The following is a 25123-nucleotide window of genomic DNA, read 5'->3' on the forward strand; positions in this document are numbered from 1 at the left end:
TAGAACAGATTACCTACACACAAAATGGCACTATATATTTTCCATAGGTACATACACATGTATACGTAATTTTTTTTTTAGTCTCAATAAAGACACCAGTTAGAAAACTGTACTTTCTACCAGGACGAGGACAAATGAGTAGGACCACAAGGAGCTTTAGCCTTCATTGCAATCTCTTAATTTTTTATAAGGAGAATATAATTATACCATTAAAAATTAATTTTAAAGCTTTTTACAAAAGCCCCCTAGGCCAGGGAGGCTCTAAGGTATTAAGAGCATGGGTTTGATTCTGGTTTCTTCCTCAGGTAACCTCTCTGAGCCTCAGTTTCCTCACCCACAGTGCTAGGGGTTCAAAGCTGCTGTTTCCTGGTAAGTGTCAGGACCGCTATCTGTCAGGTCACCCAGGGTAAGCCCTTTGCAATGTGTCTGGAACCCAGAGGGTACTCGATGAATGAATGGTTAGGAAAATATAAACCAAGTCAAGCCAAAACAAGCTTTCCTGGGCAAGAAGAGGAAACAGGAACAGAGCTGGAGTATGAGGGGTGATTTCAGGCTTCCTGAACCGTGTCACTGTAAGTCAGTGGGCACTGCATGCTGAGGTCTTAGGTTCGCCAGGAAGCCCCTGGTCCCACCAAGGGACGCCTCCTACCCGTCACACCCAGACAACAATTTCGTCTCTTCACATGGATCTGAAAGCAGATGCTTCTCTCCTGTGAAAATCTACCCAGAAGTTCAGTGTACGCGCTCAGTCCTATAGATGGTTGGTCTGTACAGCAAATGGGAGAAAATCAGATCTATAACATCACCAATGTGGGCTGCCAGGGCTGCCTAGGTTCAAATCCCAGCTCCCCTACTTACTGGCTGCATATTCCAGCAAGTTACTGAACCTTTCTGTGCCTGTTCCTCTAAAAAATAACAATCATGATTATAGACTTGTTGGAAGATGAAGTGAGTTAATGTATTACTCTCAAGAAAACAGACCTGTGCCCAGCACACTGAAAGCACATATTAGTGTAGGCTGCTTTTGTTATTGTTGTCGTTGACCTTCTAGGGAGAGGACAGTGAGGTTTAGCTGCAGCTCCCACTTTGTTCTCCACACCTGGCCTGTCTAAGCCTCCTCTGAGAGAGCACGCAGCAGGCTCGGGCCCGTGTACTTACCTGAAGGTGATGGCGTACGAGTCGGTACCTTCTCGCTTCCGGATGAGGAAGGCCCCGTCCCGGGGAACCCTCATCAGCATGTCCTCTGCTTCTCCGCGGCTCAGCCCATCATAGTACCACCTGCAGCATGGGCCAGGAAAACGGCCGAGAGGGGAGGAAACAGTGGGCTCGATTTGAGGGCACCTGAAATACGGCCCCAGAAACCTCCGTGGAAATTACACCATGGGATTCCCATTCAAAACGCCTCTGAAGACAGCATTTTTTAAAAGATCACCAAGACATGGTTTGGGTGAAATGTTCACATAGTGGGTCTGTTTGGCGCACAAGAACAAATCAACTAATCTTGACCCACCCCGTCTCCCCGCATCGGCCCAACTCTGAAAAGCCAGCACCAGAAGGTGGCACAGTCACTGCAGAGGGTCTCAGAAAATTAGAGGCAGAGGACACAGGGAGTTGGGTTTTAGACAGATTTTTTTTGTTGTTGTTTAACTGGCCTTTAGTTACTTTTGAAGATGTGAAATAGCAAATTTTAAAAGGCAATCATAGGAATATAAACAAGAGAAGTAGAATATAAAGTTGCTGTAAGTTATATGGCTTTGTCAAGAAATGTGCATTTTAACAGCCTCCTGCTTAAAAACTTTTCTTCTTTGTTCCCAGAGCTGGTTAACTCTTTGCAAGACATAACTGACATTCACTTTACTGGGTAAAAAGTGAAGGGGAAACGTTTACAATTACTTTTTCCCTGTTTGCTTTCAGAACAAACAGGAACGAGCTTTAACAAAAAAGAAAGATACCACCGAGGCAAAATTAACCTCTGAAAATCAAGGCGCAAAAGCTCCGAACTGTGAAGATAAAGTAGAAGAAAGAAAGGGAGAGGAAAGAGAAAATGGAGCAAAGGTAAGGGAGAGCAGGTATTTGGAAATGTGGCCGCCCCGGGAACTTTAAGAGACCCCAGAGGGCCCAGCTGAGGGGCCACGTAGAAATTTGGGGCCAAGCACATCTACAAGGCCGGCTTTTCTCACTGGTGTCTACACCCTGCTAAACCCATGGAGGGGCCACCTGAGACCTGCCACCCCGGAAGACGGGCTCACTTACGGCTTTGACTCATGGGGGTTGGGGTTGGGCACGGGGTCGGTGAGCCGGAGCTCGAACTCGGCACACCGTAGGTGCGTCTCACGGTAGTGCTGGATGAGGGCGTAGATGCTGGTGAACATGAGGTTGTCAGTCAGGTAGTACTTCATGATCCCACCCTCCATGGTGGAGCGGATCCGGCAGTGCTGGACCCGGCCAGACCGCCTGCGGGGAGAGGAACAACATCAGTGCCCAGGCCAGGCCGCTAGCCCTTCCTGTACCCTGGGTGTCAGAGAACACAAGACGGGGCCAGAATTGCAGCCAGGCGCTGAGAGGTGGACACTAGGTGTGACCATACAGGCCTCTCTCTGCTTCTAGAACAGGCCCTGGGCTGTAGAACAAACTAGTCCTTTGGCCTAGATTCCAGAACATTCTACCTACTTCCTCCACCCACTGCCATCTTTTACCTACATAACTCTTACTCTGGAGCCATACAGCCTAGGTTCAAATCCTGACGCTGCCACTTACAAGCCAAGTGACCTTGAACACGTGACCTGTACTCTCTGAGCCTCTGTATTATTATCTTAGTGGTATAACAAGGATAATAATAGTATCTGCTTCATAGAATTGTCCTGAGGATTAACCAAGATCATTCACAGAATGAACTGCCCAGCACATGATGACCATGTGTTAGCTATCACGATTATCTGAATGTTGTTGTTATTAGAATTTTTATCCTTCAGGTCTCACCTTAAAGCCTCTTCTTTCGGGAAGTCTTCCCATCCCCCACTAACCCCCCCCAACTCCCCCAACATGACTTTAGATACCTCTCTAACAGACTTTCACAGCTTCTTGCATTTTTTCTCATTGCATTTCACAACTACAATCATGTGTCATTTGCATGATTACTTTCTCATTGTCCATCTTCCCTACCAGACTCTAATCTCCTTCAGGACAGGGACCCATCTGCCTGGTCACTGCTAAATCACAGTGCCTACCGCAGAACAAGCACTCGGTAAGTACCTTTTAATGAATGAAGGCACAGAGTGAATGAAGGCTCAGAGCTGTCTCACGACGGCTCCGTAAGACTGCCTTTAGAATCTCTAGAGACAAGGAAACCGAGAATCCAGGAGGTTGAGTGAATTGCCCCGGGTCCTACCATCTGATCCAAGGCCAAGATTATGGGTACGTGAACAAGGCCAAATTGTCTTAAGTGCAGGGTCAGATCCTATCTTTTTTTAAAATGTTGAGATTTTGTTCACCGCAAATTTTTTTTTGTATAACTTTTGATTTTTTTAAATATTGCATTGAAATATCACTAATTTTGATTACTAAGTTTTTTGGGCCTCACCTACCTTACCCAAGTCTTGACCCACACAGCTCACTAAATGAAGTCTAGGGTTCCAGGGCAGGCCTACCAAGTCTGGCCTGAGCTCCCACCACTTGCCACCCAGCCCCTCATCTGTCCAGCTGCAAGGGGAAGGCAGGCATGCCCCGGGCGGAGGGCCATTACCAGAAGGACAAGGTGTAGTCGTTGGGGAACCTCTCACTCTCCCGCACCAGGAAGGTCCCATCCTTGCCCCCCGTCTCATTGCAGTATTCCTGCAGCAGCTTCTCGGCACTTATCCTCTTCTCCACCTTCTTATGGAACCACTTCTCTCCAAAATGCAGTTCCGTGGGGGGCGTATCCTGGGCCGCAAAAAGAGGAGGGTTTCTGAAAACCTGGAGCAGACCTCCAGCATCACCAGAGTGGTCCCTCTTCACATGCTGACTCGACTAGAGACAGAGGCTGGCCTCAGCGTGCCTTCAACCCAAGAGCTCTGGGAAGAGAGCTTCCAATGCTCTCCCCTGCCTGCCACCTACTCCTGACAGCTGCCATCTGTGGAAGCCTCCTGGTGTCTTAAGACATGGGGTAAGAGGTCCCCAGTATAGCCCTCAACCTTACTGCAAAGGAAGTCTGAGAGCCATAATGCCCTAGGGGCTGCACTCGAAAAATAAAAAGTACCAAGGATGGCCAATAGTCCTAGGGGAGGGGGAAGAAAAGCCAGGGGCCAGGCTAGGGGGTAGGACCAGAGAGAACATCCTAGAGAGCACAGGCCAATCAGGCCCTTCAGAGAGCAGGAAAGACCCCTGAACCTCATTGGTTAAGCCCTTGGGCCAGCCAGCCAATCAAAGGGGAGCCAGGAAGGCCTTGGTACCCAAAGAGGCAGCTTCCTGGGCTGAGGATGTCCAGATCTGATGCTACAGGATGAGAGGAGCAGTCTAGGAGGTCTCTATCTACCTGGGGTAGCTCCTCTTCCACAGTCTGTTCAATGTCATCGCTGAAGGACAACTTGGCATCAGCAATGGCGCAGTAGTGCCTAGTCCATTTCTAGAAAGCAAAGACAGCATTAGTTCTTCCCCAAAGTCTCTGTCCCATCTACTCTGGGGCCGGCCTGGCATCACCCCAGCATTCCCTGGGGGCTTGCCTTTCCCACCTTCATAGATATTTATGGTGGTTTCACAGAACTGGATCCCCTTTGAGATATTTGTTTTAAAACATTTATCTTGGGATTTTTATATTCAGTGTATCTAAGGGTAGATATGACTTAAAATCAAATTTCTATTTCATATTTATTTAATTTGAAGCCTTTTATAAATGATGAAATTGGTTTGTTTTTGTGTCCTCGTGACTGTCTTTTACTATTTCATCTATTTTTTGAGATTTTCAGGATTTCTCAGCCACTTCGTCTAGAGAACCTTTCTTCAACATTTAATTGTGACTTAATTCTTTATTTACATTTTAACCATTTTTAATGTTTATTGCTAGGATATACGAATGTAAGGACATGTAAAAATACACTCAAACTGATTTGCATGTTAGGTTAAGGAATATAAGAAGTGGTGTTAGTGCTCAAAATGCCTTATTCTCACCAAAACTTAAGGTGTCCAGTGGAACTGTCCCAGGTTGGAAGATACTAAGGAGTTAGGACAACTAAATGCATTGTCACATCCTGGATTGGATCCTGGACCAGAAAAAGGACATTAGTGGACAAACTGATGATACTGTAATAAGGTCAGTGAATTAGTAGTATTGTGCCAATGTTAACTTCCTGGTTACAATAACTACACTCAGATTATGTAGGATATTATTAGTATTCAGAGGATCTGGGTAAAGAGTATATGGGAATATGTATATGTGTGTGGGGGGGGTATGTTATATTGAATACAAAATTATTTCAAAACAAAATATTGAAAATATAAAAGAAAAATAAAGTTTCATTATAATGATGAATTCATTTGGTCAAAATCAGAGTAAGACAGGAGCATCTTCAGAGGCCTCCGGCAGGCCTCAGACACATGCAAGGCTCTGAGAAGGGGTACGAGAAGACCCACCTGGTCAATGGAATCCCACATGTACAGTTCACCCTGTTGCTTGTGCTCATCTTTCTTGTCCTCCATGTTGACATCTACATCACCTCGGGGGCCCAGCTTCTTATGCTGGGGGAAAAAATACACATAGTCTGTCTCCCCTGAGACTCAGGTTTAGGACCTTTGATTCATCCACATCAGCCAGCCAACAAACATCCATCTGCAGCGTCCCACCACAGGGCCTTTGCACTGTCTCGTCTCTCCACCTGGTTCCTCTCTCATTACATTCAGCTCTGTGGTCAGTGTCACCTCCTCAGAGGAGCTTTCCTCAACTACTTGATGTGAAAATAGCCCCCTCCCCTGCCCATTCCTTCACTCTCTAGTCCCTGGTAGTTTTTCTTCATACTCCAAGACCTACGTGTTTCTATGTATCTGTGCATCTTCTGTCTTCCCTGCTAGACTATAAGACGAGTAAAATGGACCATTAAAATGGTTAAAAGTTCTCTTAGACTTTGTTTTGTTCCTCATTGAATTTCCTGTGCTAGCTCAGCAGATAATAAGTGTGCAATGAACATTAGGTGAACCTAGGACACCACCCATATGCCTGACATTCTCCAGCACACAGAGGAAAGGCAGCATCACAGCCAGTCCGGTGGGCACAGGCTGTGCGGAGCAGCAGAAGGCATGCTGAGGATGTAGAGTAGGAAGAGCCGGGGGCAAACAACACTGCTGCTCCTTCATCAGCTGTGTGACCCTGGACAGGTGGCGACACTTCTCTGAGCCTCGCATTTCTCATCTGTAAGACTAAGATGATGACTGCAACGCTCTCACCTGGGTAGGTACTGACCACCCACCTAGACAAGCATTTATAAATCGCAGGTTGTGGTGACCTGGTGGAGGGAACTCAGGACTGGTAGTCAGACCTGGGTTTGACTACAAGGACTATCACCTTACTAGCTGTGTCACCTTGGCCATGTGACAACCTCTTCCCTGGTCTCAGTAACTTCCTCTATAAACTGGAAATAAAGACACCCCTGCAGGATCCTCTAAGCCAATGGGCATATAAGATATCTGTAAGCGGTAAAGCATGACAGAAGTGATCCATTTTGAACAGCTTTGAATTATTTCTTTAGCAGGAACTAACTGTGTAACCTCAGGTGAGTCACTTAACCTCTAGACCTCAGTGTCCACATCTGTGAAGTGGGCTAGGGGCCTGGGTAAGTCATGCAGGGTGGTGATGAGGTTGAATAAGAAAATACTTACGACCATGTGTAGCCCCATACCAGTGTGTGGCACACTGACTGCGTCACAAATGCTATTCCCACTCCCTTTCCCTGAATACAAAGAGGTGAGCCACAAAGTGCCACAGGTGGGGTAATGGGTCCTTTAAAAGGGGACTTCACACCCTAAAACAGAAGCTGAAAATCCCTGGGGACACGAAGAAAGCCATCCTAACAGGAAAAGAGGGAAGCAACAAATGAGCTAGAAACAGAGAAATGCAATGAGGCCCTTTGAAAACTCAATGACCAAATGCCTGAGAAGCCATGGGCCCCTCCCAGCCAAGCTCCCTTCACCACTTGTCCTGCCTTCCCCATGCTGGAAACATTCATTGGCATCTCAATGAAAACTGCCCTAGGACCTTAGCAAAATCCTCTAAATAGGATTAGAGGATTTTAGCCCTGAGGGCATCAATGCCCCTCCTCTGAATGGACCTCGGCTTTGAGGTGCTTTTCACATTGTTGGGTGCTTTTCAGTTGATAGGTCTCCCCACTGGACTGTGACTTCCTGGCACATAGGGATTGTTCTTAGCATATTCTAGTGACCCGACGACAAAATCTACCTAGTAAACACCTATCCATCCTTCCATATCAACCTGCTAGTTGTCAGCAAAATCCATCCTACTACTTCCACTAATGGCTGCCAAACCTGATCTCTTACGGGTGGCATGATCATGTGACTAAGTCCTCACAGGGAACAGGACAGGCTAGGACATGCACAACTGACAGCCACTTGTTTACCAGAAATTGCTGGCCCTGGACCCCCTCACATTCCCCTCTCTACGAGCTGGAGCTTCACCACCAAAGTCTGGGGAAGAACACGACCCCTTTCTCAGAATAATGTTTATAATGCATGAAATTATAAGAAAAACTAATTTTATTGAAATACAATTAAGATATTAAATAAAAAATATCAGCAACACATTAAAGATGTGCTTTATCTTGTATAAGATCTGTAAATGTGATATAAAAATACCTATGATTTCTGTTGTTGAAAAAGCCCCAAGTGGCTCACTGCCAATATTCGTAATGGAAGAAAATGTTTTACTTATAAGTTTTACTTATAGGTTAATAAAAATAAAGAGGCAACATTTATTCCCAAAGTTCATATGCCACCCTTCCTAAGTTCTATTTGTGGGTTCTTTGGCGGTCTGTGGAACCACAGTTAAAAATTCCTTCCCTGGGAAGCTGTAGAACAGGACCCTGGGTTCCTGGATAACCTTGTGGGCCAGAGCTCAAAGCTTCCAGAACATTCTTCCTCAGATGAGAAAGAAATCTACTCTTCTGTGCTTTAAGCCTCTGTATATCTGGTCTCTTTATCCTGGTAACACAAATACTCAAACGTCGCCCCTCTCCATGGCATCGCTGGCACTCATGGGCACAGTAATCACTCATCCCTCCCCACGGCACGTGGCACGCCATCTCATTAGTGCCCGCAGCCTTTCTGGGCAGCTGTCTACCTCCAGTCCATCTCCCACTCTGGACTGGGAGCTCCTGAGGGCAAGAATAGTGCCCGGGTCACTGGAACACCTCAGTACCTTGCACGGGACTCAGGTGCATGGTGAAGGTTTGCCGAAAGAATGAACGAACGATTGTGAGTTAGTACTTATGTGGCACCCGCTATGGAACAGTTCTCAGCACTTAGTCACACTCTTTCACAATATGCTCACATAGCACACTAACCACATGGATTCTATTATAATCCTCCACTCCACCCTCCCAAGACTGCAAGGACATACAGGCACCAAGAGGATGAAAGACCTTGCCCAGGGTCATGGATTAGTAAGGAGAGCGGTGTGAACCTGGGCAGTGGGACCTGGAGCCTGTGCCCTGAGCCGGTGGCTCTCCTAAATGAATGACAGCAGCCCGAGGCCACCTACCTTGATGATGATCTTCTCACGCAGCTGGGTGGGCGAGGGCAGCTGGTCGGCACTGGCCTCCGTGGGCTTTATCAGCAGCAAGTCGCCAAACACCTCCTTGAACACTCTGGCCATGTAGCGCTGCTGCTCCACACCACAGTGCTCCTCGATGGACAGGATCACAGGGAAGCTGCGGGCAGCAGGGTGGCTGGCTCGGCAAGTGGGGTGCAGGCACCCCGTCTATGCCTGCCTCTCAGAGCGAGCAGCTGGGGAACCCGTCTGTGACTGTCTAGCAGAGCGAGCGGCTAGGGACCCCATCTGCGCCTGCCTCGCAGAGGGGCAGGTCGGCTCGGTAAAGGGGAGCAGAGGTCACAAGGTTTCCCAGCACCAGCCTCCTCCAGGCTCTCCAACCAGGGAGTGAGTTATGCTCTTAGCCTGTAGGGGGCACCAACACTCTGCTGAGGATTTGGCAATGAGTGGTCAAGACCGACGTGAGGCTGGTGTGTTTGTGTCTCAGCATATGTCTGTGGGGTGAGGGAAGATCTGCCCGTCTGTCTGCTCACTGCTTAACCTTAGCTTCCCCTTAAAGGTGAACCACCTGGAAATCAGACAACCGACCTTGAGGTGACAAAGGCATGGTCTTTGATGGCCTGCACGACATCATCAAACTTGATCTTGGTGGTCCGTGTCCAGCCATGGTAGATGATGGGCTTCCCATCGGGCCCGTCCCAGCAGTCCACTGGAGGGAGAAACGTGCAGCCTCACCACCTGTCCATCGCCCTCCACCTCGCAAGTGCACTGATGGTGTACGCCCTGCCAGGCCAGCCGTGAGTGAGATCAGCCCTTACCCCCACGCCAGCTCAGTTACTAGAATGGAGAGGCCAAACTCAATAATTACTCTCAGGGGCCACCAACATGAGGACATGTGCTACCTGTGTGGTTACGGGAGGATTTGGGTTGTTTAATTAAAGGTCCCTTAGTAATGCAATGTATTTGTCCAAAACAAACTATTTTAAATGTTTCTTTTCTAAAAACATATATATTGTGTTTTATTTTCTGATTTCACTTGTCTAAACCTTGGCTTAGACAACTGCTAATAGAAATAATACATAGCATGTGAAAATTTATTCTTAAAGGTTCATAGTAAAATACTCAAACAGAACTGGACTGTATAGAAAGTGAACATCCTCTTATCTTCCTCCCCTAAAGGTGACAAGAGGTGACAATTTCAAACTTAATTTCTTCACATTTGCTCTTTCCCAAGGGACAAAAAAGTAAATTAGGCAATAATCTGTAGGAAAAACTGCCATTAAAATTTGATACCATGATTGAATGTTTTTTATAAAATCAGAGCCTAAATCAGTGGTTTGTGCTTTTTCTCAGCCCAATACACCTATGAGCCTCTGGTGGTCAAGCCAGGCTGGGGAGGGAGAGGAGAAGGGAGGAATCACCTGTGCTGGGGTGTCTGTGAGCAATTATGACAAGAACGGTCAGGGTGGCTTCTATGGCGGGGCCAGTTGCAAAAACACGAAGGACATTTTTTTTTTCTTCTAAAAATAGCCCAGACAGAAACCAAGGGAGAGCAGAGGACAGTAAAGCCACCTTTGCTACTGGCCTCCCAGGCCTTTCATCGTATCAGGACCCTTTCTGGATGTCTAAAACTACCACCTAAGGCTTTGTGGCTCCCACCCAGCCAGGCTCAATACCACTCCCTGTCTTGGGGACAATATTCTTCTTGAGTAATGTCCCTGTTATTGATGCTATATCCCTTAGCCAGACGCCACAGGCACCTGATTTCTTTCTCAGGCTGTCCCTTCCATCCTCACTATTGTCTTTTTTTTTTTTTTTAAAAAGCATCAATAACTCCAAGTCTTCTCTCAATTTGCTGTAGGAGGTATCTCCACCAGGAAAAGCCTACTCACGCTCAATGCAGCGACAGCCCATGCGCAGACAGCGGATGTATGCTTCCGTGGATGACTCACTCCGCAGCTGGTCACCTGTGAGGTACCTAAAGGAGAGGAGGTGGGCCTGCATCTCAGGGGGTCTTTGGGGAACTCCTCAGCCCAAGGCCCCCCAGGCCTGAGTTCTTCCTGGTTATGATCTGGGACAGACACATGCCATCAGGTGGCCACACCTTAGACTCAGGCCACAATCACAGGATGTGAACAATAAGCAGAGGTCCCTAAACAGCCACAAGGTTTCCCAGCACCAGCCTCCTCCAGGCTCTCCAACCAGGGAGTGAGTTATGCTCTTGGCCTGTAGGGGGCACCAACACTCTGCTGACGACTTGGCAATGAGCAGTCAAGACCACGCTGAGGCTGGTGTGTTTGTGTCTCGGCATGTGTCTGTGGGGTGGGGGGAGATCTGACGGTCTGTCTGTTCACTGCTTAACCAAGTGTACGGTCAAGACCAAGTGTTTTTTTGAGAAGAACTTGGTCAAAGGGTGTCAAGAGTGATATTAATGGCAGATGAAATATTAACGATCCTCTCATGGCTGCTCACTGGCCCTCAGTCTAAACAGGGCAGAGAAGGTCCATCATTTCGATATCAGAAGCCAGGAGCTGAACAGGTGGAATCTGCTATGCTATGAACTCTGTCCACCATACTTAAAAATACATATTTTATGCACTCTCCTCCTCTTCTCCTCATGTCCCTCTTTGTAAGAGTTTTTGTTCCTTAACTCTCTTCTGGGTTTGGTAGAATTCACCATTCTTAAAACAATGGACATGGTGAGGAAGAGACAACTACGAAGTCCATTTGCCACTGAAAAAGACAGTACCTTCCAAAATGCCTGGAGATAAGCTTAAGGGCCTTCTCGCCAACTCCAGCCTGGAATGACACCTGGGAAACCACCAATCTACAGCTCTCCAGGTGCCCATGATCCAAAGCCTTCACCCTCTCACCTGATAAGGCAGACTAAATATCGGAACTTGAGTGCAGCATCATTTTTCTCTTCCAGTCTATTCTGTTTTTTGTTTGTTTGTTTGTTGCTATTGTTTTGCAATTAAGATAATCTTCCAAAGATGTGAATTTGAGCATGTTGCTCTCTGGCTTAAAAGCCATCGGTGGCTCCCAGTGCCCTTGCTGTCACTTAAAGATTCCACTCAAGCTAACCCTGCCGGCCTCCTCTCCTGCCACTTATACGTCCCCCACTACCGATTCTACAGTCTAGTCTTAATAGACCCCTCTTAGTACCACCCGCCCTTTGACCTTTGCATATTGCACATGCTATTCCTCTGTCTGAAACCCTTTATTTCACCTGGCCACCTGTTCTCCTCTCACCAACTCCTGTCCACTGTTAAGATTCAAAGGAAGCCTTTTCCCCTCCAAGCACATGAGAACAGTGCTGCCCTGTCCTGCCCTGTTCACTGCTATATTCCCAGTACCCAGGAAGCACAGGGCAGACACTCAGTAAATATCTGTTCAATTATTAATTCAATTGCTTTGCTGTGGCTACTCTGAGATGCCCAAACCATGAAAACCAGCTTTGCTGATTAGCTTTTTAGGGGCACGGGAAAAGGGAGTATAGCCACACCAACTGGGAAAGAGAGGTGCATTCCCCTACCCCTTCCAGAAGCATTTGTATATTCCGATCTAAGCGTCATGGCCCTGAACTCCACCCACTTCCCACACGCTTTGCCAGAACGGTGCATTGGAACATCCGCTATACTCCCCTCCATCTGCGACCCATCGCAGGCTGGCGGCAAAACTCACGTGTTATGTGATGAGGAGATCCAGTAATGGGATAAGGGGTTGTTCATGTCCTGTATGTCTACCACGTCATACTTTTCATCCCAAATGCTGTTCTCCCGTGAAAACAGGTATGTGAGGAACTAGAGAAGTCACAGACACAAAGATGAGACCATCACGATGAAGCTAAGGGTGGGTGGTATCTGGTCCTTTCTGGCCTGTGCCAACACGAGGAAATAGCAGCTGATACATTAACCTAACAGAGGGTCTCCAGCCTCCCTCACCCAGGTTGTCAATGCAGAGACTCAAATAGCAACACGCTGTACTGACACATTTCGTTGACCTATACAATGTTTTCCCTTTTAATGCGTATCCTAACATATGTTACTATGAGAGTATACGCTTCCCATATGTAAGTTTTAAGGCATAATAATACCATGAACATTTGTGAACCCACCATCCAACTTGAGAAACAAAACATTAATAGCATCGTAACATCTAAAAACAGGAAATTTCCAATTCCAGTTCCAGACCCGTTTTAAAAAGACAGAAGGCTGAGTGACATTGGGATATCACTCTGCTTTCTGGGAACAACCTTACAGAAGACAGGAGCTCCCAGTTCTCCCTCAGGCTCACCTCCCCTGCTGCCTCACTCCGGGCCAAATGCAACCATTTTCAGCAGCACAGGGACCAGGCAGCCCCATACCTTTGGATTTGTTATGCTTATAATGCGCTCCCGAGCAGCAGATGCCCTCTAGTGGCTAAATCAGGGAACACACCCAGGCAACAAGGTCGAGAGGGTTGATAAGAAAAAGAAAAGGCTGCAATAATTCATCACCTGGAAGAAAACCAGCTGGTCACAATGAGCCCACTCACCTCATCGACAAACAAGAAGGGCTCGGCAGTTTCCCTCATCGTGTCATCGATAAATTTGGTCATCCGCTCACGGACTTTGTTCAGATCCTGAGCCCAGTGCTCCTTAGAATAACAAAGAGAGCAAGATATCACCAAAAAAGAGGACTAGCAAAAAAGCCACGCCAGATCATTGGGATGACTTGCCCGGCCGACCCTGGGCAAGTCACCTACCCTCTCTGTGCCTCCTCGTCCATTGCATGGGAGTCAGAGTTTCCGTGAAAACGCATAACATAAAATAACTTTATTGTGTTCCTCTCCGAACCCTAAAACCGCAAGTATTCATTAGGCAAAACCCATGGACTCGACTTTGACTAATGTTTGCTGGGTTCCGAATATTCTAAAACCTCCACCTTTAAGAATAAAAGCAAATGTGCTACCAGATGTGAGTGTGGTTGGACGGGAAGGCTCGGACAGACCAGGATGTATGAAAGAGCTTAAGGACAGCTACGAATGAGGTGGCGAAGAAACGGCCTCCCTGGCATGTGCGTTCAAATCAACAATGAGCCTTGCTGTTAATGCTCACAAATCTACTTAGATAAGGGACGCAGAACAGCTAGAAAACGGGAGCAGCCAGTCCATTTGAATACAGAGGTGTTCAAATCTTTGAATCCTGAAACACAAAACTCAAATTGCAGGATACTTAATGCAAAGGCCTTGGCAAGCCCAGAGGTCCCCAGGAGGCCAGAATCTTCCTCCTTACTTCTACAAAGATTGTGCATAAAAGCATCTGTACTTAGCTGATCTAACTAGATGGCTGGGAATAAGAAATATTTTGCCTAAAGGAGTTTAAAATGCAAACAGTCTGGGGGGTAAAAAATGAATCAACTTGGTGTGGGGTATTGTGCTAGATATCTATAATAATAAAAATGATAAGAATAACAATGAAAGGAATAATAAATGGTGATGGCAGTCAGCACTGGGCATGGACTACTATATGTCAGGCTCTGTGCTAAATCTTTTTCACATTGTAGCTCATTTTGAACTCATGCAATCCCAGGAGGTACATATTATTCTCCACATCATATAAATGGTGAAACTGAGGCTTCAAGTCATTAAATAACTTGACCCATCAATGAGCCCAAGACTAACTCAGGCACGTCAGTTCTGGGGTCTTCTTTTGAATCCCATTTCTATAGTGTCACCCATCTCTCCCAGGGCCAACTGGGGCATATTTAACCAGTCTCCTAATGAAATTTAGATTGGTTCCAAGTTTATATTTCTATTAAAAATGCTGCCATTATTTCCCTAGGGTAAGTTTCTAGGAGGGCAATTATTTAAGGTATACAAACCTTTTTTTAAGTTTTCATTTTAATTGCATATTGCCAAAGTGCTGGAAAACTTATACTAATTTGCACACCAACTGCTGCAGTAATTATATTACATATGTGCATCCATCATCCCAAATGTCCTAGATAACTAGCTTTACTTCATGCCATCACCCAACAGAGCACTAGGCACATGGGACATTAAGGGTTAGCCAGACTGAGGGCTCAGGGTCCCCACCCTTGACAACATGTCTGCCATTCCCACTGCACATTCACACAGAGGCTCATGCGCTGTCTTGCATGTGCAGAGCTCCCGTACTTTGCTCCTGGCCCATATCCTTGATCTCACAGAGCAGCCCAGCCCTGAGGCCAGGGTAGGGAAAGCCTGCTATTCTCCCCTGCAATAAAATTAACCAGCACTAGGTGGTAAATTCTAGGATATAAGGCTACTTGTCCCCAACAGTTTAGCCATTTTACTTCTGACGAGGAGGAAATTCTGAGATGTCAGACTAAGGGGTGGAAGGAAGGGACAAGAGAGGTTAATCAGTTAACAACCTCAGGGCAAAACCAATAAAAGACTGCTTACACTCCTGACTGTTATTTTGAAATGCTGAATTAACTTGCAGGTGGCTATTTCCAGGATGATCTAAAGAGGATGAATAGGCACCACCAAGTGCCAGGCACGACTGACCACCCATCACCATCGACCACTAGGCATCCCCGCTTCTTGCTTATGCATGAACTTCCCAGACTGCTGCCCACCAATCCCAAGGAGCAAACACTTCCTCCTTACGGACTCCGCCTATCCCAGAATTAGCCCTGCTTCACCTCCTCCCACCCCACCTTTTATCACAGCCAAGAATTTCAAAAACACCCTCCTCTTCCCCACACTGTTCCTATAAAAGAGCCCGTCCACTCCAAGATGGCTGCATGTTAGTCTTCTCCACCGAGTCCTGCAGCCGGTGCTGCAGATTGCATGCCCAGGGCCTGGCCCTTTCCTGGTCGGCATATGGCTCCATAAACCCTTTCTTTCAGAAAAGCGTTTGGCCATGAAAGCTCTTTGTTTAACACTTCAGTAGCTCCCTACGAAATTGAGTAAATCAGTGCAGTGGAAAGAAGAGCATGGTGGGAAAAAAAAAAACCATACGCCTCTCTGTCTGCTTCACTGTCCTGGCAGCACGGTGCCTAGCATATTATGGTGCCCAAGAGAATTCATTGACCTCCTTCATTTTACTTCCCCTCGGTGGTGGCTCAGGCCGAGCAAATAAGCCTCCTCTTCATCACTCAAATTCAACCTCTGCATAGGGAAAGCAGGACACCTCAATGTCCTTGGTCGCCACTTATCGCGTTAAAAAAGCTGTGCCCTCCGTGTGGCTGGCCTTGTGCAAAGTGTGCGTCTCTGTTCGTTATTTTCTCTACAATCAAAGAAATTTGAACATAGGCTGTGTATTGGATGACATTAAGAAAGTAGAGTTGATTGTGTAAGGTATAAATGGAGTGTAATGGTTATGTTTTTTAGAAAAAGAGCATTTCATAAAAGAGACATACTGACCTATTGCAAGTGAAATGCTGCACTGTCTGCAGTTTTCTTTCAAATTTTACAGAAAAAAATGAACAGGGGAAAGGAAAGGAAGACATGTGGGTGTGGAGATGGATGACAGATATAATAAAATGGGCAAAATGCTCATAATTTTTAAATCGAAGTGATGATACATGGCCTGTCTACTTTCACGCATGTTTGAAATATTCTGTAATACAAAGTTTTTTAAAAAGTGAATTGAATATCGTTATGAACCTAAAACTGCTCTAAAAAAGTCTATTGAAAACAAACAAAAAATTAAAGAGAAAAAATGTAACTAAGACTCTAGTGATATAAATAAAACTTTTAAATAGATATGTGACTATGCACATAGATACATACTCATACATACACACAAGGATCAATACAATCTTCTCTAACCCCCACAATTCTGAGAAGTGGGCTCTCATCCCCATCTAAAGAGAAAACTGAGACATGAAGTGGTCAAACTACCTCTCCAAGGTTGCACAGCTAGTAAGAGCATCTCAGGTTTATCTCCGCCTAACTCAGGTTCTCAGTTGGGGCACTAATGACTTTTGGGGTTGTGTAATTCCTTACTGTGGGGGGCTGACTCGTGTGTTTTAGGATGCTGGGCAGCACCCCTGGCCTCTGTCTACTACATAACATTAGCAGCCCCTCCACCTGTGGCAACCAAAATTGTCTCCAGACATCGCCGTGGGGGACAGAACTGCCCAGTGGAAAACTACTGCCCAGCACAAAACTCCTTTGACTCTGCTACCAGCTTGGAGCCCACATGCAAACACTGCGGGAGACTTCCCCCATGTCATTTGTTTAAGGACAACTGTGCTATTATATCCCCTAGAGGATCTGGCAGGTTCATCTACCTTAGTCAGTTAGGGAAGGCTCGGACGGGGGGGGGCAGGGGGGGGCGCGAAGTGACACCTAAGCTGACCCAGGAGAAAGAGCAGAAGCCAGCCAGGTGAGGACACAGCCGCCCGCAGGCCCTCACCGCCACCTGCCTTGGAGGGCTCTCACCCTCACCCTTCCCCAATCTGTGCGCCTTGAAAAGGAGCTAACATGAGGCTGTTCTCATTCCAGAGTCAAAAGACGCCAAAGCACCATCGGACAGGGAGACTGCAACAGTTTCCTGACAACAGATGGCCAGGTGAAGGCAGGTGGCAGGTGGTAAGAAGCTGAGCGACTGTCCAGGCAGCTCCCCACAGGTCCCCGCACCCTGCTGTTCTCTCACCTGCTGTTCATGTAAGAGAAACCGCTGGAAGTCGTGCAAGTGGACAGCGGAGGCATCCGGCCGGTCGGTGTTGCTGCCCTCGGGGAAAGAGAGGGTGTTTAGAGAGGAACACGTTTCAACAGTCGAGAGGTAATCCCAGCCAGGCAGCCTGCCACCCAGACACCCTGCCAAGTCCCTCCACGATGCCAGGTGCAGGCTGGCCAATGGGAAAACAAAAGTGACCCAGACAACATCCCTGACCTACGAAGATACAAAAATAATGCCGCAACCTCAGAGGGCAGCCCCAGAATCTGCACTCAGCTGCCCGCAAGTAGTTTGGTCCTGAAGAAGGGGAAGCGGGGGAAGGAGAGAGAGCAGACGTGCGTGTGCACAGAAAACACTCTGGTACGGCTGGATGTGGCAGCATTTAGGGGAGCCGGAGAAGTAACTGGGCCACATCAAAGAGTGTCCCCAGAAGCCATAATCCAGAGATTGCTGGGCCATCGAGCATTCTGAAATAGAGGCAGGGGCTAGATGAAGCCCTCCAGGCTCAGTGAATGGGGAGAAGCAGCTGGAACATGCAAGGCCGTGGAGTGAGCAGAGGCTCGCTGTTGGGAGACCCTCAACAAATTTTTCACTTGAGACGAGGAATTTTTCGCCCTGAATAAAGGGAGCCTCCACCTGAGCCAGCAGCTTGCTGACAGATGGCCTGGTAGCACAAGCAGAGGACTGGGGAGAGAGGTCTTTTTAATATTTAGGAGATAAAACATGCTTTAAGTTTTCTCCTATTATTAAACACTCGGGGTCAAAAAGCCTATTGTTTTTATGAGTGTATTTCTAACCTTTGCTAACCGGCCTCATCTAACACTACTTTTTTTTTGTAAAAATACTACATAAAAATCTGATTCATTTTATATATACTTTGAAGTCTTGGGGTTTCTGCTTTAGAAAGAGACAGAGGGAATACTGCCAAACTGTCCACATCATTGAAGCCTGGTTCTGCAAATCAGGGCCAGGTCAGCATGCCACAAACCATGTGCTATTAACTCCTCTGCAAAGATCTCTCCCAGGCAGATAGGCTTGAGAAGCACAGAACACTTTCTAACTCCCCCAAATGCAGAACCAGTACAACAGGAAAGGTCCTGACAAGTCCTGCAGCACTACTTTTTAGAAACATCATGATTACTATTTGTAGGCCCTTGCCACACACCATGTGAAGTACTTTATATATTTCAACTCATTTTAATTCACTTACACCTGCTTACCCAGGAATACCCCCCAACTCACTTGGCAACTAACATTGTTTTAATTTGTGTAAAAAAGACGATTAACCAGTCATGTTCTATGACGTGTACTCCAGGAAAGGAAGTCCTCAGGCATGTAGACTTCTCTATAGAACCTTCTGGGCCACCCTCCCAAATGCCACGAACCCCGTTGCTACTGTTCATGTGTTTATCCATCCCACAGGCTCAGCATGGCCAATCTCCCGATAAGGGGGACACAGAGGAGGACCCCCGGAAGCCAGATGGCTGGGCGGACCCGCAAGGGCATCAATGCCTGGCACAGCCACCCAAAACAACAAAAGCCCAGAAGAGAAGCCTCACCCCAAGATGAACACGGAGGAATCTTTTTTGAATTCATCAAAAATCTGAAACAGAAAATAAAAGGAAAACACACACAAAATAAGAACGTTAGACGTCAAGCCACTTAATGCAAATGAACAGATTTTGGGGGGGTTAAAAATTATCACTGTAATATTGTGTGACTTACTAATTCAACTGAACAGATATTTTCCTGTCCAAAATTTTTATTGTGATTCGTGTGACTTGTAAATATTCAAATATAACAGAAACCTATGAGGCAAAAGGCAGAAAAGTTTTCCTCAGCTCTTTCATAACCTTATTCCTGAGAAGAAATTACTACTAATAATTTCATAGGTTTCCCGGTAGAATTTGTTTTGTAGACATTAGTCTATCTTATCATTTCATTCTGCGTCCACATCTCCCAACTTTTTGCCGTTGTTCCAAGCTTTATATATTCTTCTACAATCTCAAATACAGTCCTGCCTCATTACTTTGAAAACCCACCTTGGACTCCATAACATGAATATCGTCGATTCTCTACTATTATATCCTGTATTTTCAAGAACACCCTTGTATATATCTTTGCCCGCTCATGCCAGTATTCCCATTGGGTAGATTCCTAGATGGGAAAGCACCGGACATGAGGTGTGCCCCTGAACTTTGGTAGATGCCACCAATTGGCTCTCAAAACAGTTGTCCCAACCGGCACCCCGACCAGTGAACACACCAGCTTCCCTGCCTCCTCACTGCTACATTTCAAATCCTTAATATTTCAGGGTATTAGATTAAAATACTGAAGGGAGGATTTGTACAAAACCACACGAGAAGAGGGAATGGGTGAGGGCATGGATGGAACAAGATGGCCAGATTACTGCTGAAGCTGGCTGACGACTACATGGGGTCTGTTACACTGTGAACTCTGCTTGTATAGGTTTGAAATTTCCCGTAATACCAAAGTTTTACAAATTAAATGCAGTGGCTGGGCACTGCAGGTGGGCAAAGGAGAACTCAAACCCTCCGCAGCTTACTAGCTCCAGCAAGTTACCTCTCTGTTTCTTCATCTGTAAAAACAGTACCTTTTTCACAGGGCTGTGAGACACTCAGCACAGCACCCAGCATAGAGTTCCCACTTAAGAAGTGTTAGCTCTGACCTGCATTCATAATATCGTTATTACAGCCTGGTTAGAGGTATGCGCCCTCGCCAGGGGGACACACGTGGAATTCTTATCTTTCTGCTGCAGCCAAACTTTTGAAAGCTCTAAGGCTTGAGAGCAGCAACAAAAGCAGGTGTTTAGACAAAAAGAGGAAGTGGCAATCTCAAGTTGGAGACCTATAGCTACCGATGAGCAGGAACCCACTCCCTAGATTTAGACCTGGGGGTCATCAATAACCAACAGCCCTACCTCCCCAAGGAGCCCAAGAAATGCAGGTGAGCCCCTAAGAGCACACAAATAATGCTTGCCTCAGAGAGCTCAGCAAGTAAATGATATGATAACAGTTGGGAGGGTCTCATTTACCTACATAAGAGCAGTGAGTTTTCTCAAGATGGCCAGTAACTATCTATAGAATGTGAGGCTTTGTTATTCAAATTCAAAGTCACTGAATTAATATACACGCAAATGGGAAAGTTGTACCCTCCAACGGTGGAGATCAGAGGTTGCCAACCCAAGAAGTCTTTAGGGGTTGGTAGACAACATAAATCAGTAGAAAGTTGGGAAGAAAGTAGGAGCTGGGGCAAACCAGAGAATGCATGCTTCCTTTCTGCCATAGGGAACTCAGGATCCACAGGTAGCCATCTCTCAATTTTTTTCAAGAGAAGCGAAAAATCTGGATCTTAATCTGAAACCTCCCAAGTTTTAAATGTAGGTGATTCATTTAGAGAACATTTAAAACCATTAGGCCACGTACAATCGAATGTAGGCTGAATCTGGCATTCTGGCTACCAAGGGTAACCTCTGGTATACACATTTTCTCCTCCAAACTGGACAATGTGGGGTACTCCTAGAGGAACCAGGAATTCTGTAGAAATCTGACTCAGATTTCTTTCTCTCCCTTTTTCCTCACAAACACGAACACATTAGCCTTAAAAAGAACCATAATGAAAAGTGCAGGCTGAAATATATCTTATTGTAAAATTTTATCACAGAGGAGACCATCAGTGGGTTAACCTGTGCTGACAGGTGAAACAGCTTTTGTGCACACCTTATTCACAAGTTTTGCCTGCCTTCTGTCTGATGATACAGCGTCCTGAAATTTCAAGGCAACCTATCATAAAAACTGTTATTTGCAACCACGTATCTTGAGTAAACCAAGCTTTTCTCAATCCTGGTCAATTGCATATGACAGCAATTGTCATTATTCAGAAGTACACTGCCACCTAAATATTTCAGAAGTACACTGCCACCTAAATATTTTATTGTTTTCAAGGACCCGACTATAAATAAAAGTTAGAGATTTTAACCTAAAAGTGTTCTTGTTCTGATCAGCTTTTATGAAGCACATTTATTTTTATTAAGCTTTCATATAAAAGGGGGAAGGGGAGTTATACAGTTTTAGAAGTTTTATAACTAATAACCTGATATAATACCTTCATTTCATAGGGGAGGCTGAGTAAGGAGGTAAAAGATGGCTTTCCCCAAAATCGTTTGGTCAGTTAGAGGTCAAGTTGGGGCTGGAACCCAGGCCTTCAACTCTCAAAGCCTACAATCTTTCTACTCTATTTGGCAAACAGAGAACTAATTTTATACATAAACATGTGAAAAAGTGAACACACTGTAATTGAACATTTTACTCTATAAAATAATGTATTTTCTCCAATCTAGGCAGATAAGAAATACTCCCCCTATTTCTCTACCCCAGATACATCCAAACTCCCATAGCCTGTAGTCACCTATCAAGAGGCCTCACCCTGCGGCTAGCCTGCAGGCGCGCGTGCAGAAGGCAGTTATAACGGTCTTCTAGTGACTTTCACACACATTACTGAAAAATGCCTACACTCTTAACCCCAAGTCCCTCGTTCACTCCTCCCCAGAGCGCAGGGCGAGGGAGGGGTGCGGGGGAGGAATCACTACCCCCATTAAAGAGATGAAAAGACTGAGGCTAGGAGTGGTCAGTGCTGGCCTAAGATCACACAGCTGATTGGAGAAAGCAGATGACCCATCTGTCTCCAAGCCCCACATACCCTCTGCTCCCTCTCAGCTCTGCCACCTGCAAAGCCCTTTCCCCACAGTAACAGCAGCCGCTCCCGTTTGTGGCACACACACCACCCAGCAGGCACTGTGCTGTGTGCACTGCACCAAATGTCCTACTTTTTAAGCTTTATGCTTTATGGGTTTTTTTTTTTTTTTTTTTTTTTTTTTTGCAGTAATGGAACTACTTGGAACAAGTCAAAGAAAATTAAGGTGTACAAAGAAAAATGTAATCATCTCTCTTGGCCGTCTTCCCAAACCCCTCCAGGACACACACAAAATCAACACTAAATATGAGGCATGTGTTCTTCCCAACTTTCCTCTTGTTCATAAAAAACATACAAACAATATAAACGAGGATATTGTATTGTTTTGCTTTCACAAAAAATCAAACCTAGCTCCTCCGGTGAATGGCTTTCCTCACAGAATATCATGAATATCCTTCCAGATCAACAGAAACACACTGACTCGGAATTCTTAATCAGCTGCATAATGTTGCGTAGTATAAATGGATCATAATTTACCCAGCGATTCCTCCACTGAGAGGCATTCGGATGGCACCCAGGTATTTTGCCAGCATAAGTAATGCTGCAATAAACAATCTGGTAATATACTCTTAGGTTCTAGTGCTTTCATTTCTCTAAAACAGAGTCCCCAAAATACCACTGTCAGGCCAAAATGTATTTTAAATTTAAACAGCATATTATCTTAAAACTTAATTTTAATTTAATTTTAAAATAGCATGTTTGTTATGAATACATTCTCATGAAAATCAATAAAAGTATAAAAAGAAGGCACACACACACACTCCCTCAACCCAGAGATGGTTACTATTAATAATTCGATAAATTTCCTTCCAGAATGAGATAATAGAGTTAGTTGAAGTTTTTTTACTTTAATAGACTCAGATTAAAGTTCTGTCAGCCTTAAAGCCATTCACGTTCCCACCAAGAAGACATGCAAGCCCAATTCCCCACATTCTTCCCATAGCTCTATCACGTTTAAAAATTTTTGCCAGCGTGACAGATGAAAATGGTATGTATGTCACCGTCATTCCCACTTTATATTTCCATGCCTAGAGAAGAGGCTGGTTTTGTTAGGGATGTGCTGGACTTTGAAACACGGGAAACAAAAATATCATTTGATCATTCGTTCGAGAATCATCTTACCGATTTTTGTTGTTCAAACATAAGCTTTTTATAGAGGAGGTGGAACTGTTCAAAGCTGAGTTCATCTTTGTGTGCGCCTATTTCCTGTAAATACAAAAAAAATGAAGCCACACGATCTTTGGTGTCCACCACAAGAATGCCTCCTCCCCACTTACAGAAATCGAATGGCTTTTTTACTACATCGCCTAAAATCTAACTGGCATTCCCCTAAACACAAACTGTCCACAAGTTTCTGCATTTATCTGCCTGGAAAATATACCCACGAGGGACCCCATCAGGTATGACCCGTCCTTGACCTTCGAAAGGGAAGAGTCTGGACCAGCATTCCAAGAACCATAATGAGAACCCCTCCTTTGCGGGAGGCGAGGGTTTGAAATACTTTCAAGTGCAGACATATTTAGAGGGTATATACATACAGGTCATTTTTTAAAGCATAAGAAAACTAACCGAACCTTTAGATTAGACAGAGCTCAACTCCAGTCAAGGCTTGTCCCCTGAATTGTTTAATGGCTTTGGGCAATTTACTTGACCTTTTCAGACCCTCAGTTTCTCCGTCTGTAAAATGGAAGAACCATCACTAACCTCCTACAACATCCCTGAAAATGAGCCAGATAACTTCTACCTAACATCTGCTCAGTAAAGGCTTGATAAAGGTCAAAATTCCAATTAAGTGGTAATCAATGGTAAAATGCTTCTCCCATCTCTCTTCTTTCAATCTCCACCCTTCCCTGCTTTTGCCTTTTTGAATTAGTTGGAATGATGCGGTCAGGTCAAATTATGGCTTGATAAATAATAAAGTGGATTAACTCTTCCAGAAGCTCATTGGTACAAAAATAAATGAACTTTTTTCAGCTGAGGAATCCTGTGACTGGGGCTGCTGCTGACGTGAGTCCTCTAACCAGGGTTATTGGGATGGAGTGTTGTTGGGTTCCTTGACAAGAGGTGGCATCTACATCATCTCCAACCTTACACCACTCAGAAAATCCCCACCTGGCTTACTCTGCCTCATCATTCCTGGAGTGACTTTACATGCCCAGATCTACCAACAGCTTAATTATACAAGAATGTAAACAATTTAACGATGGATGGAAAGAGGATGGGTGGGTGGGAAGCAAAGGGAAGGGCAGAGAAGAGCCAACTCTGACAACTACACTATCAGGAAAAGCCACATCCATAGAACCCTACACGAGAAATCTTAAAATATTTTCCCAAACTAACACATCTGTTCATATTACTAGAAGGAAAACAGGCTGCGGGATGCTGAGGGAAAGGGAAAGGTGGACTGCTGGGAACATTTCAGGTCAGGTAGCTCCGTAAATGTGGTCTTCACGGAGGATGTCCTCTGCTAGGATTGAGATCGTGGTCCTAAGATCTTCACATGATCCCTCTGTCTGGACTAAAACAGATGCATCTCAAGGTAAAGAACTTTCCTGGGCACCATGTGACAGAGCTCAGAGGCATGAAGAAGCTTCACGTGAGAGGCACAAGTAGACCTGAGTTCACAAAATCACCAGACTGAGCTATGAGACTTACCACAAACTTATCTTTGAGGAACTTGGCACTGCCTACTTTGAAGTTGACCATGGGCAAGATGGTTTTCAACTCTCGGAGGCTGATGCTGCAAAAAAAAAAAGAAAGAAAGAAATCCCAGATCTGTCAACCTCAAGGGGTTTCAGCAGTGGAGGGTTTGGCTACTCCCATCAGCTACCACCTTATTCCATGAAAAGACCCCACCAACAACTATTAAATGAGCACTAACCAGGAACAAGAGACCTGGGTTCGAGGTAGAAGTGACACCATAATGCTCAAAGCTGATCTACACCCTTCGG

General features: G+C 45.6%; 1 protein-coding gene across 1 annotated transcript in view; it reads right to left on the minus strand.

The window, feature by feature from the left end:
* Positions 1 to 25123, minus strand: part of PLCG2 (phospholipase C gamma 2) — a 137016-nt gene that overhangs the window by 51776 nt on the left and 60117 nt on the right. Inside the window, exons 6-19 of the mRNA XM_039888809.1 lie at positions 24828 to 24912; positions 23295 to 23378; positions 18959 to 19002; positions 17376 to 17448; positions 13283 to 13384; positions 12431 to 12549; positions 10639 to 10724; positions 9335 to 9455; positions 8738 to 8906; positions 5605 to 5709; positions 4511 to 4600; positions 3743 to 3918; positions 2254 to 2454; positions 1159 to 1278 (exon numbers count right to left, since the gene is read on the minus strand). Of these exons, the coding sequence (XP_039744743.1) occupies positions 1159 to 1278; positions 2254 to 2454; positions 3743 to 3918; positions 4511 to 4600; positions 5605 to 5709; positions 8738 to 8906; positions 9335 to 9455; positions 10639 to 10724; positions 12431 to 12549; positions 13283 to 13384; positions 17376 to 17448; positions 18959 to 19002; positions 23295 to 23378; positions 24828 to 24912 (1575 nt within the window). The remainder of the gene's footprint in view (positions 1 to 1158; positions 1279 to 2253; positions 2455 to 3742; positions 3919 to 4510; positions 4601 to 5604; positions 5710 to 8737; positions 8907 to 9334; positions 9456 to 10638; positions 10725 to 12430; positions 12550 to 13282; positions 13385 to 17375; positions 17449 to 18958; positions 19003 to 23294; positions 23379 to 24827; positions 24913 to 25123) is intronic.

The sequence above is a fragment of the Pteropus medius genome, unplaced genomic scaffold (genome assembly GCF_902729225.1).
Source record: "Pteropus medius unplaced genomic scaffold, Ma_sr-lr_union100, whole genome shotgun sequence".
Taxonomy (NCBI): Eukaryota; Metazoa; Chordata; class Mammalia; order Chiroptera; family Pteropodidae; genus Pteropus; species Pteropus medius.